The 16,883-nt window shown below is 42.9% G+C and overlaps 1 protein-coding gene across 7 annotated transcripts in view; it reads left to right on the forward strand.

The window, feature by feature from the left end:
- Positions 1 to 16,883, forward strand: part of ITSN2 (intersectin 2) — a 2,589,317-nt gene that overhangs the window by 271,498 nt on the left and 2,300,936 nt on the right. For all 7 annotated transcript variants that reach the window (XM_069605851.1, XM_069605856.1, XM_069605854.1 and 4 more), the window contains one exon: positions 7,065 to 7,157. In XM_069605851.1, the coding sequence (XP_069461952.1) occupies positions 7,065 to 7,157 (93 nt within the window). The remainder of the gene's footprint in view (positions 1 to 7,064; positions 7,158 to 16,883) is intronic.

Consider the following 16,883-nt stretch of genomic DNA (forward strand, 5'->3'; position numbering starts at 1 on the left):
TAACCTAAGGATTACCTATGTTATTTCAGTACGAAACACAGGGATTTTTGAGCCATTCTGCCTGTTATTCTTTGTTCAATAAATGGTTATTTCTAGGTAGAATGGTTAACAAATCAATGCTTGCTTTGGTGCCCAAAATAAACAAATCACCTAGGCAGCCTCTTTAAGGAGTAGTTAAAATATAAAGGTTGTACTGTACTTACTTTTTTGTGCAAGATGACCAGGTTTCTTCGGATATGTCGTCTGCAGTGTAGATGCTATTGATTCTCAGGAGAGTAGTCTTCACTGCAAATTAAAAAAAAAACAAAATCAATTACTTTGTGTGTTTGCAGCAGTAATGATACTGCAGACATTACTTGTGCTTCTTTCGTCAGAGGATTGAACTTTCATATTTCAACCCAGTGCACGTGCACATTTCACTTCACTCTGTGCAGTCTTTGCATAGTACTTGCAATATGGTACTTGAAAGTCCTTCAAAATAACAATCTTTTAAGGTTATGGAAATGCCTTGTTCTTTACAAAGTGTACTATGCATAGGAGAGAGGTTTGTAAGCGATAGGGCAAAGTACTAGATGTGGAAACATTTTGTACTTGTTAATGAAAAGCACGATGTCGAAAAATCGGGAGACCCTCAGAAGGAAATGTCAGCACTACAATCGGGAGCGCTTACTATTCTCACACGATCACATTGCAAGTAGCATTACTGTAGGCCTTACAGAGTACAGAACTCCGACATTTTCACATACAACATTGAGGTCTGCCCTAAATAGGCATGCTTGCAACGTATGTACAGGTTATGCGGAAGACAGTAAGCAGTTGTGCGATTTGTGAATGACAAATCGGCAATGTTGCACTTTAAAGGGGGAGCGGCGTTATGTATTCCCTATGGACATTTAGCAGCATTATTTTGTCTATTTTAAATCATAAGGCTTCCACATGTTATCTGATTAAAATATACATACCTGTACTCTATACTGATGCATGTGGACATGTATGGAGCTGTACGTAGAAAATCGCAATCCTTGCATAGTAGCATGTGAAGTAGTTGCTTTGCAATGGTATGCGACTTCCATACAGATTCATCGACAGTAATTTTGAAGTGCGCAATGTTCATGACGGAGTTAAAATTAGCGATGTTCTATGTGATTGGTGGATGAATGTGCGACTACTTAGTTGTGTCCAATGAGGGACTCACTTTGGTACCGCTCTGGAAAGGGTGGAAGGACTGGGTAAGAGTTACGTGCCGCGCATAGGCAACGCTTGTCTGCTGGTAGGGCGTGTCACATACAAGTTTCTACAGCAAATCCTGCATGGAAAAGCGACTGTAGGCATCAGCCAATCAGATGTTCACATTACTCTTTTGTGTCGAAAGACAGTGCGCACACTGAAGATGGCAGAGGTGGAGAGAGTCAGGGTTTTGATGCTTGGAGACATTTTTGTGCAAGGCTTAAAACACTATGCCGAGAGTAGGCATGTGGCACACCATTTCGATGTGCGAGGAGTGGAGGTGGTGTGGAGCGCTGACACTGATGCCAATGCTGCAGCAATTAAGTTTGTAGAGACATCCGTAGAATGACCACTCCTCATGTGGTAATTTTGCACTACGGTGCTTGCCATTTGGGATACCTGACTTCACGTACTTTGTTGGCAGATTTGGCACAGTTGGTTGAAGCACTCATGACCATCTTCCCAACAACGAAAGTAATTTTTTCTGCATTACTCCCGAGAGTACAATGGCACAACACTTCTGTTTTCTGTCCAGATCAAAGTATCGGGAGATGTATCGTCAATCGCGGCATGCGTGCATTCATGCTAAGAGTTGGTATGTTTTTTTGTAGCCACGATAACATTGCTTCAAGCAATGTGCATTACTTTGAAGGAGATGGTGTTGCGCTATCTTCTTTGGGAAATGCAATGTTCTTTTGGAACGTAAGGCTTGCTTTAGAGAAGGTTCTGTTATGTTTGCAAAAAATACCAAAAAATACATAAAATACCAGATGTCTGTACGGTATCTGGCCAAAAATAGAAAAAATAAACTGCTCTTTTCAGAGCCTACCTTAAAGGGGAATAGTACTTTAATGTACCATCGTCGCGCTCTGATCTGTACATGTCCGCGAACATGGCGGTAGTTAGCAGCCAGCACATATCACCCCCGGGGATTGAAGGGTGGAGCCGCATGTAAATTAGAATGAGCGGAGCTAGGGATTGGTCCATAAAGTTCGGTAGGTGTGTTCTGACCGACGTACTTTAGTAAGACCGTCTTCACCCTCACAGGAGACCACACAGCCATGGCTTTCCATGCTCGAAAACAGATTATCTGGATTTTGGGAGACTCATGGATACATTGGTTGAAGGTGCATGCAGAAAGCTGCAGTTTATCTACAAATCTCGGATTTCCACATGTGGAAGTGCACTGGCATGGCGTGCGTGGCATGAGATGGCTAGACTTGGTACCTCTTTGTGTTACTTTACTGACAGAGCGTCCTCTAGATATACTGATCATTCATTGTGGAGGAAACAGTTTAGGCCATGTATTTGGAATTTCTTTGCAATTTGCAATGAAGGAAGGACTTGCGAAGCTCATGGACATGTTTCCAAATTGTCACATACTTTTTTCCCGTATTGCCCAAAGACAAATATGGTTGCGTTCTTCTGCATTTGGTCTACAAATGGAGAAAGCGAGACATAATTTGAATACGGCTGTGTGTGCATTTGTAAGAGATGTTGGCATGTCCTCTTTCCACAATGCAAATATTTTGTTTCGCAGCACTTTCATTTTCCGCAGAGATGGAGTCCACCTCACATATGCTGGCATTCAGATTTTTCTTCGCAATATACAAAATGCATTGTGACCTCTTTTGCAATCATACTAACATATCTGACAATCCGTTTTCCCCAATCCACTGTTTTTGACCCACACAACACACCACTTAAAGGCTCTTTTCAGAGCCGCCACTTACTCCCAAGTACACTTTATTGCGTTTGCTCCACTTGCACCCTCCCTTTTCTCCTCTACGACTGTCGGCAAACTTTTTCAGAACTCCGCAGGGGTCTACGGCCGTCACCTCATAGTTCTATTGTTATACTGAGAAATGCGGCTCTGAAAAGAGCCTTTTCTGTAATTTTTGGTATTTTTACGTTCATTTCTTAACAGCACACGGCACACTAGGAGAAGAGGCAAAAGGAGGGTAAGGAAGGGACACCAGCCACAGGGATAAAAAAGGGCAACTGAACAAAGAAAGATTTAGGGTGAGCTTTATTTACGTAAGGAGCAGATCTTCTGGTGCTCGGTGACTGCAGCCTCAAAAGCACTTCGAAACTCTCCCCCCCGCAGAGTACTGCGTCACAATACGTGCACACTACTGTCACCTTTTGAAAGGTAAGGGTCAACAGCATTGTGAATGGCTTGTGAGGCAGCTGGAGGGAGTCGCTCCCCCACAGGAGTGTCTCTTGTGGTGGGAGGATCGGATACCGAGGATGCTGTGCAGGACCTCAAACGACTACGCTCTTCACATGGCACCACCTTGCAAATGTCTGCAGTGTGGAACGAAGTGAGGTGTCGCTTCATGGTTGTCGTACCAAAACTGTACGCTCCAAATCTCCCGCGACTCAACACCATCTCGCACTGGTTACACTTCACCAGTTTCGCACGTGCTTTTGGTACGTTCCCATCAACGGAAAACAACCGCCACACCCACGACTCCCGCCGAGTGTTCCTAGTGCGGAGTTCCTCCACTTCATTCTCTTCCTCCTCTTCTTCCTCGATCTCTACATCCTCACCTATATATCTCTCTGCAGGCCCTTGGTGAGGTGGTGGTGGTGGCGGGCTTGGGGGTGGTGCTGAGGCTAATGACTCAAAGGCAGGCATGGAAGCCATACCGATTAGTTTCCTTTTGGGCACTACAGCAGTAAAGGCAACACACCTCAATCTGCTATAGCTAGAAGGACAATGAAGATGTGCTCGGGGGTGTGGCCTTTTGTAGGGGTGCAGGGGTGTGCCTCGTGACCGTCTTCACCCCTACAAAGTGGTACACAAATTTTGCACGGCAGGTCCTGAGGTGGCCTATTGTTTGGCTCTACAATACTGTGCCTTGTGTCTACAAGTTCGTTTGTATTGTTGCGGAAGCACACCAACCGCGGAAATTAGTCCCCACGCTCAGTGTAGGTGCAGTCACATGATGACGGCCTCAACACATCCGCCCCAGTAATGAAAGTCCCGTGGACAGCAAATGCAAAGAATCAAACGTGCGCATGTGCACAAGTGTCCTACGGACAGTGTTCGGGTTCTCAAACTATTTCAAAGTGCGACACAAGTGAGACGGACAGTTAGGAACAGGCACGATGTTCGCAATACTTACGTTTGTACTGCGCATGTGCACGCATTCTATGTTCACTGTACGGACAGTTCCAGTGTCCTTAGGACAACTCCATTATGTTTGCCTACGAACTTGCCGGCCACCGTGCCTGTTCTACGGACGGCACCATTTTGGCTGCGCCCGATACGGACCGTTATAGGGTCATTCACACACTCCCATTTTCCTCATTTACACCCATTACGGACATCTGGTGTGTTCTACGAACATGTATTATCTCGTTTCCAAGCGCTACGCTGAGGTAGTATATCCTTTGGACAACCCTTTCTGTTTATGTATGCACATTTTCAACAGATGGTGCAGTCACACATCACATCCGTCTTACTTGACATTAGACAGTACCCACACCCACATTCCATTCCTTGCGGATAGGTCGAACAGGCGCGCTGTTCGCGAACATTTTACGTCTTTTTAAAAAAAAAAAATCTACACACAAACTCTTTCTCTACAACTACTGTACAAAGACATTTCAAACAGACACACACACAGACATCATTCTAAAGAAATAACGGGGGAAGCAGACACTGAAACCAATATGGGGGAATTAGGATTCAACACAGGCTGGTTATGAGGAGAAGATTTGTAAGGGGAAGAAGGGATGGACATATCGTCAAACGTCTATTTTCCTGTTCAAGGTTTGGGGATGGTTCACTAGGGAATGGAGAAGCACGGCAGGTGCAGGTGGGGCAATGATAACAAACCTTTCCTCTCACACAGTCCTCCACAAACTCCCGTAAACTTTCTAAATTGTCGTTCAATATGTCAATTTTCTGCCCTATCCTTCTTATCCTGTCTTCTGTCTCGTTTGTTGCACTTTCTTCTTTTCTTTCCTGGTTTGTTAAAAAGAAAAATACATAAGTTGAATGCCTCTAGCTGTGATTTATGGATTGGAGGTCATAACTAGTGTAAACTCGGAATGGTTGACCAAAATTGGAAGCACCTATTGGAGTAGGATTGTGGGTCTTCCTCAATGTATTCCCATTGAAATAATCAGATTGGAACTGGGGCTGTTGTCCATGCAGTCTATAGTGATATTAAAGCAAGCATTATTATATACAAAAGCTCTGACTGCAGCAACGGATTAGCTTCTCTCTTCTGTTGGTAAGGAAATGGGAAATGAAGATTGATCAACGTATCAAGCAAGACTTTGAAAATATTGCTTGGACTCCAAACTGGAATGGAACTTATTATGATAGCTAATGTATTACAAGAAAGACAGAACAATGGGATTGCACTTTAAAGGCTAATGGATTTGTATCATATAAGAACTATATGTTTAAGGAACCTCAGAATTATTTGATTTTATGCCTGTTGAAAGATTGGAAAGGATTTATAATGCTTTTACGATTTAATGTCTTGCCTGTTCTGACCATATTGTGCCATATGCTGAAGATCCTTGAGCATGAATGAACCTGTCGAATTGGTAAACGTTTTCATCTCGAAACGGCCAAACATTTCAATTAGGTCAGATATATGTGACATTTCTGGGCCCTTATGTTCATAATGTTGATATTATTAAGGATGCTGACTTTTGGTTACATTGTTTGAACTCACACTTTAGGTACTTACAGAAGTTACCCAATGATGTATAGGGTGCTGTTAAGCTGTGTCAGGCAAATTCGATAATGGCTGAGGGGTCCAAATAAATTATTAGCCAGACTTGCTGACTTAATTGAAGATTAAGATTAAGTTTAAAATGTAATTTAAAAGACATATTAGATATTTTATAGGAAATATTAAAATTTTAAATGTGGATATCAAGTGTGCATTTTGGGAAGGTTTGATCTTGTTGATACGCAAGTTAGAATTATAGAGGTATAGGCTGTGTATATATGTATGTTTTTTTATTTTAGATAGTGTATATGTATGTTGAATGGAATGTATATAATATAAATTAACGTAATGTATTCTTTAGAATTCTGTACATGTTATTTAAATGAGAAATCTTTTAATGACCTAAATACCATTATAATAATACGTTTAATCAAATCTATTGAATCTTCTTCGAGAGGTGGTGTATTCTTGAGGCAATCTGTGAGACCAACTGTGACTGGGGATCACAATTAACTTTCAGCTCTCTTGACCGATTTAAGAAGTACAGTTAGCTCTAATTTCTGCCCTAACTACTGAAGAGGCCGCAGTAATGACTTGCATGTTTGTAATGGAATAAATCATCGGGAAACTAGACCGCATTGATACCTTAACTTACCTTCAGTAGAACATCAACCATCAACAAACAAATGGAGCACATATCAGCAGTTATTTTACTGGCAAGAACCCAACCATCTGTAGCATTAATGATCCCCTTAATGTATGCATATCTCTCCATGTCCATATTGAGTGCACATATTTGACACTATGACCTGCACATTACTCTTAACAGACATACACGTTCTTCTTTTGAAAATAATGCAAAGCCATAAGAAACCTTGTTTTCAGTATTTCCTGGCCAGTTAATGGGATTGAGAACTGGTTATCCTTTCCCCTTGAAATATTTTGTCCTGATGGCCTGATTCTTCTTGACATGCAAAATGTCCCATTAAGCTGTTTTGTGATTTACATATCTGTTTTTGATAGTCTTGGTTGTCTTTCAATAACCAATGATCCATACTGTATTCAAGTGTATGAGTGTCAGAAAATTTGGTAGATATAGGAAAAAGGCAGCTTACCTTTTTATTGTTTATTTTTCAGGTGGTCCAAATATGTGGGCCATTACCACAGAAGAGCGGGGCAAACATGACAAGCAGTTTGACAGCCTCAATCCAGTAGGAGGCTATATCACAGGTACTCCTGCTCTATTCATACACAGTGCCTTCTCCACTGCATGGTCACATGGTTTAAACATATGAGCTTTGTGTGCCAAACAACAAATGCTTTTAATACATTCTTGGTGTACAGAAATCTGATGCTGAGCACTACATGAATTTTCTTTTGTGAAAATTGGGTGTTAAAACGGATAGAAATGTGTGTCTATTTTCATGATTTGTTTCAAATTGGCCAAGATGTTATATTCAGTGAACAACTATTAATTGCATGCAAGGAATACTTCAATTATTTGAACTATTGTAGTCCATTCTCAGATAGTTTTTTTGTTAGAGTGAAAGACATGAACCAATATTGCACCTCATTATTTTTTACTTGCGTTGTATTTGTTTTGTGCTGGCTCCCTGTTTCTACTACATTATGGACTTGTTAAGTATCTATTTGCTTTAAAAGGGGGAACTGCATCTATTGTTTATAACATATAAAACCTGTACGTGTGAGTTCTTACCGGTGGCCCTTGCAATTTTCTTTAGTCTCTCTACTGGTTATGAAGAGAATTGTATGCGTTGTGGATCAAGTTCTGCGCCAGCCATCATACTTCCTGTGACACTGTAGAAGCAGATGTCCGATGGGTAATCCGCGCAGTAATGGATTACACCGTTATGTGCAGTGTGATGCTTCATGCTAAACTTAACACCAGAGGACTTTTAAGCCTCACTGCAGTTAAAACAAACTTCAGTAAAGAATCCTGACGAAGTTGCATTTCTTAAATGAAAACAAAAAAGGGCTTGGATCCCCTTTTGCAATATTTTCTCTTTTCCTTTTTTTGTGTGTGGTTTCGTCGAAAATGAACTATCTTGTTTTGCTTAGAGACTAAAGAGCACTCTTATCCAAATAAATAAATATAGCGGGGAGCTTCTTGGTTCAATTAGAGAAAACCATGCACGCTCTGACAATTCCCAATTGATGATACTTGGTCAAAAAAGAAATAATGGAATGATTAGTTAAGCAGTCCTTTTTTTTCATTTTTGTTCCCGCAGGTTTTCATTTGTTATTTTATGTTGCTGGAGGCTTTGTACCTAACGGTCTGTGTTTATTTCTCTAACCTCTTTGCCTTGAGCAGGATATAGAATTTATGTTCAACAGCAATCTCTCTTTGGAGTGACCACACTTTTTCTACCATCATACACAATTAATTTCTGATACTTTACTTTAGACTCAATCAAAATGTCTCTGGGAATAGGAATACTTCTTTTTCCAGCATGCATCCATTTGTTTTGTCAGACTTTGTGTTTGGTAAATCTCAGGTCTAAAATGACAGGTGTCTGTTTTCTTTGAACAGACATGCATTCTCTGCTTGCATGTGCGTGCCCCCCTCACTATGCCTTATCTTTTGTTTGAGAGAGGACCTATTTTTACCTTGCCACCTTAATCAGGTTGGTTCGCATTCATTTCCGAAATGTTTGTGGATTATCAATGTTGTTTTCTCGTCTAGTTTGAAAGTCTTTGCTTTTTTCTCTTTTTGTTCTGTTTTTGATTGATCATCATTTAATTATATTTTACCATTTCAATAATCGTTTGCACTTTGATGTAAGGTGCTATGGAAGTAAAACGAAACAAACAAAACTGTATTCATTGATAATGTCAGCTATTTCATACTCCCAACATGTATACTATTTCTTCGTAATAGTCTGCTTTACTGTTGGCCTGACTAAATATTACTGATTTATTCAACTTCCATTATTCATTCAGGGCTTTTTTCTGTTTGTCGAGGAACTACTTTGCCTAAAATGCATTAGCTTGTTTCCACTCATGCCCAAACTCCAGGTTATTTGGTTCGGATTATGGTTTGCCTTTCCCATTTTTTACTATTCCCAATAGGCTGTGTTACAGTTTAACAAGTCCTCTGGGTCCCACCTCACTGCTTTGTTACCATTTCTCTGCAGCTCCTGACCAAATCCCTCCTCACTCATTTCTCCATACAACTCTGATTCTCTCTTGACTTGCTCTTGACTTGCTCGCGTTTCTCCTTGTTCACTTGCTGGCAGACATCTGTGTATGTGGTGGTGGTTGGGATGTTTGCATTTGCTGCTTGGTCACTTTTTTGGCTTCTCACAGTGGTCACAGGCATTAACAAGTGTGAAGGCATCATAAAGGAGAGACAGACAACAGGTTCAAGATTGGTTCTTAATCTTTTTATTAACTCAAAAGGCAGGATGGAGTCAGGCCCAAGTTGCCCTATGATAGGGTGGGATTTCCCTACCTAAAGAAAACTAAGGATAGTCAGTGTCAGGAAGTCCAAATCAAAGGTCTGTCTGTGTCCAAAACCTATGTTTGTCCTAACAACTGTATACAATGTGTAGGGATGTCGGCATAAAATAATGTTTTCAGCTCTTGGCTTATCAGCTTCCCCTTCCCCAAGTTCAAAACAGTTCACAAAATATCAGGGTTCCAAATCTTCCAGCTTTCAAAAACAGATTTCCTTGGGGCACTGCTCCTTCAATATCAGTAAGTTTCACCAATTCACATAGGCAGTTCTGTTTCTTGATTTCAACATCACATATGCGGCTATTGCAAAACAAAAGCTTCTTTGTTTACTTTCATTGGCTCTTTCCATAAAGGAGAGCACTCAGTCTAGGTGGAGTTTTCGGACCACACAGTCCACCCATTACAGGTCACGCAACCGATACCCCTATGCACTTTGTTAAACTTTCTGTATTCTCTGTCTCTTGCCAATACAGGTTTTCTTTTTAATCTGCAGTTCTTTGAACTCTTTTAGCTTTTGGCTAACACTTGGTTTCTCGTCTCATACCCTTCTTGGTATTCTCTTGGCTTTGCGAAATACAATGTGTCTCAAACATCTAATTCTGTGGTGTTTGCTACTTGTACCACCTTGCTTTCATTCCATTCATAAGTGTTCATAACAGGCTTTTGTTCTGTACGGCATTCAAAAGTGCTCACAATGTCTTCCAGTTCGTTCAATATTTAAAAGCATTTGTTTTGGCATTCAAAAGTGCTTATAACAACTTTCAGTTCATTTAGTATGCACAAATGCTTGCTTCTCCCGCACCGCCCCGGTAGGAGTGTTTCCCTTCTTCCACCCGCCGGTTCCATACAGCAGTTCCCTTCGGTTTCTTTCCACTCCTGGCTCTGCTTCCTGGCCTCCAATAGCTCTGCTCTTCCCTCGCGGCAGCCGCAGAGAACACTGCTCGCTGTCCTGGAGTCAAGCAGAGACCTGATTGTTTTCGGTGCTCCTGCTGCGTTCACCTGGCAAGGAGGGCAGTAGGATCACCAGACACTCTCACTGCCAACCTCGGCTCTTCCTCTCTCCTGCTGGACATGCTCCCAACTCTACTATGTCCCGCTCCTTTATCTTACGCCTGCTTCTGTTCTCCAGCCTGGTTCTGCTCTCGACAGTCTCTGCTCTCCAGCCAGTCTCTCCTTGTGCTGCACAGCCAGCATTTGTATACCCATTGAGATTGTTAAATGACCACAGGTTTGGTTAGATTGCCTGACCCTGGTGAAACCCATTAGCCGGACATGCCTGGCTGTTCAGTTTGAAATCCTCCATAGCTGCCTTCTTCGTCTCAGTACCAGAGTGGTGTTTGAGGATATCAGAATTAAAGGAAGTGTGTATAACTGTGTTGTCTCCTCCTAGTTTGTCTTTTTCCCATCCCAGTGTTGAGGTTGTGTTTCTGGGGAACAGTTTGGGGGGAAAGAAAAGGGGAAAGGGCTGACAGTAGTACAGAGTCTATACGGATAGAGGGTTCATTCTGAAAATGCAAAGGGGGGATACCATATGTTGCCTAAGGATGTTCCCTCCACCCAGGTGATGCTCACTCGCATATCCACCCCCAGGGTAAGGATCCAAAAGCAATGGCCTTTCCCTGGACACCTGAGAAGAGGATTCCAGGGCAAAAGGGAAAGGCCATTGCTCTTGGATTCTGACCGTGGGGGTGGATAGGCGAGGGAGGATCACCTGGTTGGAGGAGATTGCGGAATGGGGAGAGGCCGTCCTTGGGCAAGACATGGTATCACCCATTCCTCTTTCACAATTAACCTTCTGTCCCACCAGCCTTTGTAGGTTACTGTCAACCTTTCCCCATTTCCCCCTTTCAAGTGGCCCTCAGAAATGCCATTCTTTTACTGGGACGGGGAAGAGATCAACTAGGAGGACACCGCCTCATTTGCATTTCCCCTCCATATCTGCTCTCGGAGCAGGTGTCCATGATGTTGATGGTATTAGCATGATTACCTCTGCAATAGCACCTTAACAGTCCTGGTTTAGGTAACTTTGCTGATTACCCAAATGGCCCAAAAACAGACCTTTGTACTCTGGTGAGTAAACACACCCTAGACATTTCCATTGATGATACTAAATGAACTGTATTTAGTAACGCAAGTCCCCCTGCACCAAGAAATATGTTAATTATGCTGTGAGTACTCTTTCTAATAACCTGATACAGGCCTCAAACTTTGCACTCACCAAAGGCTAGTGAGGATTGTCTTTTGGCAAGTAAGAAACGGTGTGCTGTGTCCATGTGGAGAACTGAGTATTCAAGTGACTGCCTATGCCTAGTGTGACGAATCAAGGGTATTCGTCCCTTCTCCCTAAGGCAGAGCTGCTCCCTTTGAGGCTAGCGAGGTGAGCAGGCACTGCAAGGCCCTCCCTAGGGGTCTGGAAAATGAGACCTCAATGGGAGTGACTCCTTCTTAGGGAACAAGGACTAATTCCCACAAGGAACTACCTAGACACACATTATCTGCATATATGGGACTGCCTTCACTAATGAATACAGAGTCCTCCTGATTGGATTCTGGCAATGTTGACTGAAACACGAAGAGCTCTTTAAGGAGAGATTCATATGCAAGTGGAACGAGTTAATCACAGAGGACGGCAAAGTGCAATGGGCAGTTGAAGCACCCTGACGTAATTACACCGTGGAGAGGTGAAAATGAGAGAAGCTGCAGAGCACAGAGCAAGTCGAAGGTCAGAGAACGTCAGTCAGATGCCTGAGACCCAGCAAGGCAGACAACAGAGAAAACGTTAAGAGGACAGAGTGAGCTGAACCTTCCGATGTGGTGGCATGTCCGCGGTCATACTCTAGCGGCCAGGTGCCAGTTAAGAACACCGAAACCAGTACAGCTAGGAGTGTTGAAAGCTCTCACCCGCCAGTGTCCACAGACTGCAGCAGCCTGTACAGATGCCTAGAGGGGACGAATGCGAAGCCCGAGAACTGGAAGTACGAACAGAAAGCAACTTACCCGAACAAGTGTTGAGCCCCGTGTGGTCACCCTTGACGAACAAAGGTACTGGGGTGAACGGGAGAAGAGGGAGGCCACCGGGACAATGGGTTATGAAGTGAGGAATGTGTGAAAGCCGGTGAACAGTGAACCAATGTCACTGGACATATGAGGGATGAGTAAAGAATGTGATGAATATGGTTGAATGTGAAATCGAGAGAAAGTGGAAACAAGTACCCCTGGGAAGGGGGTAAAACGCCACACGAAATAATTGTTGAAGAAGGTGGAGAACACTCCAGAATAAAGTATAACAAGTATTGTGAATTAGGACTACTCAGTGAATCAAATAACGAGAGAAAGAATCCAGTAGAGACACCACGGGAAAGGGGGGAGAGTCTTTGAATTCAGATAGTCACAACCAAACTGTTAAAGGTTGGTTTATCAAGAACACAAAGAACTCTCCATATGTGTTGTGAATTAAGACTACACAGTGAATCAAGTAATAAGAAATGGAATCCTGTAGAGAAATCCCAGGAGAGGGGATACCTAATTCAAATAAGGACATGATAGACCTCAGAAAGGTTGGATTTGAGAATGTGCGTGCCATAGCACAAAATGGAAGAGTGTGATAGAATGTTCTAAGGAGAACTGTTATAATTCTAACATTGTCAAGAAACCAGGAGCCAGGAACAGTTGGGAGGAGCTACAAGAGCTCCTGGGTAAAACCACAAGAGATTGTCAGAAGAGATCAGTTTATGAAATATATTTCAAAAGAGAGACGTTTGTATATTGAAGATATATCTGGACCAAAATAAACCCTGAGAGAAAGTCCCAAGGGAATGCAAAAAAAGGAAAACGACCAAATGGCGACAGACAGTCTTTTGCCTACTTTATTTGTTTGGTCAGTTAGAATTGGGGTTGGGCGGAGGACATTTACTTTGGAATTACTGACGACAGACGAGCACCTTTAGTTCCTTTAGTTAGGTAGGGAAATCCCTATAGCGATAGGGAGAGATGGGCCTGTTCTTTATAATTTCATTAAAAGAATACATAAATGCCCACAGTGTGTCCAACTCCTTCTTCTGACCAACTACACTAGCTAGTAATCTGCAACCTGCAATTTGTCCTCCTGACAAAATAGGAGTGACACTGAAGATGGAACTTTAAATTGGCTGACAGAGACTGCTAATCTGGGAAATGTGAAGGCATCATAAAGTAAGCCACAGATAACAGATTCATCTTTCGAAATAAAATGTTTTCTTTTACTTAAATTTCAGGATCGAGTAGGGCCTAACTTGCCCTATGCTAAGGTGGGATTTACCTACCTAAAGAAAACCAAGGATAGTCTGTCAGTAAGTTCAACTCAAAAGTATGTCTGTGTCCTTAATGATGAGACTGGTATGGGCGGGCAAATACGCGAGAATACCCTGATATTTTTACACTACCATATGAACAGTGGGGCTTGGAATAACCCGATCTATATGTGTAATATTTGGCAGCCCAGATACAATACACAGCGGGATGGGAACAAACTACGCCTGATTACCCTCACTCACGGATAGCCAGAGAGGCAGTACATCCTGATGACTTGAGGGGAATGCTGTGGGGAACTCGGCCACGAATCCCAAGGAGGGAGGTCCAGCCCACAGCCATGACATGCATGGCTTGGGAACGAATTGTAAAACGGACCGTCGCACAAACCTACTCCTTGAACCTTCCACTATACAACATACATGGGAAATCACTAACACGAGAAATCCTTCCAAACCCTCTTTCAAAAATTGGGAATCCGCACCGTAGGAGATTTCGTTCAGGACGGGAAGTTTATAACCTGGGACACGCTACGGGCCAGAGGTGAGTGGACAGCAGTGACTCTGCTAATGTATTACAGGATCAGAGAAGTATTACGGTCGAATGGCCTGATTTTCCCATTCCTCCAACAACCCATCCAACCCCACAATATGTGCTAAAACCATTATCTCAGAAGCTGGTGTCCACAATATATAAACTAGTTGTGTAGGGTTGGGGGGGGGTCCATTAACAGGCAGAGACAGGGGGCTAAATGGGAGACCTGTCAGGTCCCTGGGTTTTGTGGCTTTTAAACTGTTGATGTAGTGAAGTTAGGGATAAGTTCAGAGATGTTTTCCTTGACTTCTTGTTAGTCGGCTGCTGTTCTCCCAGTCCAAGATGGTCAACTTCCTGGTCAGCAATAATTGGCTGAAGACTACTGTGATGCAACTGTGATGCAGTTTGGAACCTCTGGAGAGGTTCTAAACTGCCTTTCATTCAAGATCTGCATTGGAGAGGTCACAGCGCTTAGGAGCTCTTCAGAAAACCAAAGCACCAGAGAAATGAGGACTCTTTTGAGGAAGTTCATCAGGAAGAGACAGACTAAAATTCAGATAAGTGAATGAACTTAAAGAAAACTAATCTAACGAGTTGTGTTGAGCTGCATGTAAAATGTTGAAAAGTTGTTAGAAAAAAAAGGAACCAAGCATTTTGCCTGCAATCTGTAATATACGTTTATCTATTAAGAAAGAAGAAACTGTATATAATTGAATTCACTGAATAGATGTGAGAGCGTGCGCGCGCCAGTAAAGGAAACAAATGTAAATTTGAAATCAACACGCGCGTATTAGTAACATTGCATCGTTGTTGTGTACTACGTTGTTCCCGTCATGAAATTCACTCACGCTCGAGTAAGGGACCCTGCGACGTGCCTTGCGTGCATTGGAAAGCACAAGAGTTGCATCAGAATAATTTGGGGTTCGGTTGTGGCGCGAGTATGAGGCGAGGAATCAGCTGAGGTGGCGGCCTGCGGGCTGAGCTTCTGAGAGGCAGACAAAAGTGAGTTTGAAGCGGCGAGGCAACAGGAGATATGCGCGTGTGCCTGCTAAAGACTTAAAAAGGTAATTGAAGCAGCGAAGTCAGCAGTATATATGCACATGTGCGCATTAGCTCGCTAAGTCTTTAGGCAGTCTGCAGAATAAATGTGACATGCAAACAAAAAGCCAATTAAACATTGTGTGGAAGCAAGTAATGAGATCTGGAACGAACAAGGCATTACAGTTCAGTTATGAGTGACAAGTCACGTGTTTTCAGGAGAGGAGATTGTAATTAAAGGTCTGTCAGAACATACAGATGAGTGCAAGTGAAGAAAGGTTAAACACTTTTGGTTTCTAGAAGAAGTGGATTTCACCTTTCATGCAGCCTTGAAAAACTCTGAGTTAAGAGCAATGCAAGTTTAGGAGAAGGGTGAAAGAGTACATTAAAGGAATTACAATTTGAACATGTTTTTAAAGGATCTCAAACATTAGAGAAAAAGATTAAGAAGCCACATCACAGAGAGTTATAGCGCTGAACTCGTTACATGGTAGCAGCTATAGGATCTCACTCACTAATCAGCTAGTGTCTCTTGGCGAGAAGCAGAGATAGACCGGTAACTGAAGGGTTTAATGCTAGTAACCTATAATTTAGTTGTAACAGGTGTAAAATTGTTTGTTAACCAGTTATGCATTATTTGCAGGGTTTCCAATGCTCCAGAGATTGAAGGAGGCAGAAGAAATCCTGTCCGTTTGTTATTTTCTCCACTTCCCTTTCCCCCCAGTCTGATTAACTCAGGAGTTGTTCAATTGAATGCTGGGAAAACTGGTTTGGGGGATCTGGTAGGCCATCAGTCTGCTCTTGCAGGATTTCGGCGCTGGGACCTGATAAGACCAGCCTGGGAGAGGCACTAAATGAACATCAATGGAAGATTATAGGTCGACAAACCCGCTGCTTGTCCATGAACAATGGATTCAGGCTGATATAAGTTTATTACTACCCGGCCAAATTGCATAGAATCTACCCTGAGAGGTCATCTGCGTGCTTGCGGTGCAGCATGGAGGCCGCTGACTTTTACCATGTAGCATTGGCGTGCCCGCGTGTGCGCCCCCTTCGGGGAAGGGATAACAGGCTATGTCAGTAATGTTGACTACCACATGGGACTACACACCAGCCCTATGGCACCTTGCACTGATAGAGGAAGGGCCATGTGGGGCTAGGAGGCTCCTTGGGATGGCATCAGTGACGGCGAGATACCTCATAGCAAGCATGCTAGGGAAACGCAACAGCCCAACATTCGGCAGATGGATGAAGTACATGAACTTGTGTGAACAGAGAGAATCCAGATACTCCCTATCCCTGCCTCGCAATAGAAGACCCCTAGATTACTGGCGCCACCTTTTAAGCAGTACTACCTAGATTGGAAATGAGGAGGAAGTGAAGAAGAGGATGGCCCAATATTGAGACCATATGGGGGGGACCTTGCAGGGAACTAGACGAGGAGGTAACAGAACTCTGGATACCCATGAACCTTGACGCCATAAGGCGGAAGCAAGTAGCGCTGAAATGACTGAGAAAATGTGCCTTTGATAGGTGTGCAGCAATGTGAAATTTGAAAGCTAGAATGTACAGCTCTTCTGCCTAATGTGTCGTTCAGAACAGTTCAAAAAGGCCTCGGGG

Source organism: Ambystoma mexicanum, chromosome 4p (assembly GCF_040938575.1).
Source record: "Ambystoma mexicanum isolate Mex_15411 chromosome 4p, UKY_AmexF1_1, whole genome shotgun sequence".
Taxonomy (NCBI): Eukaryota; Metazoa; Chordata; class Amphibia; order Caudata; family Ambystomatidae; genus Ambystoma; species Ambystoma mexicanum.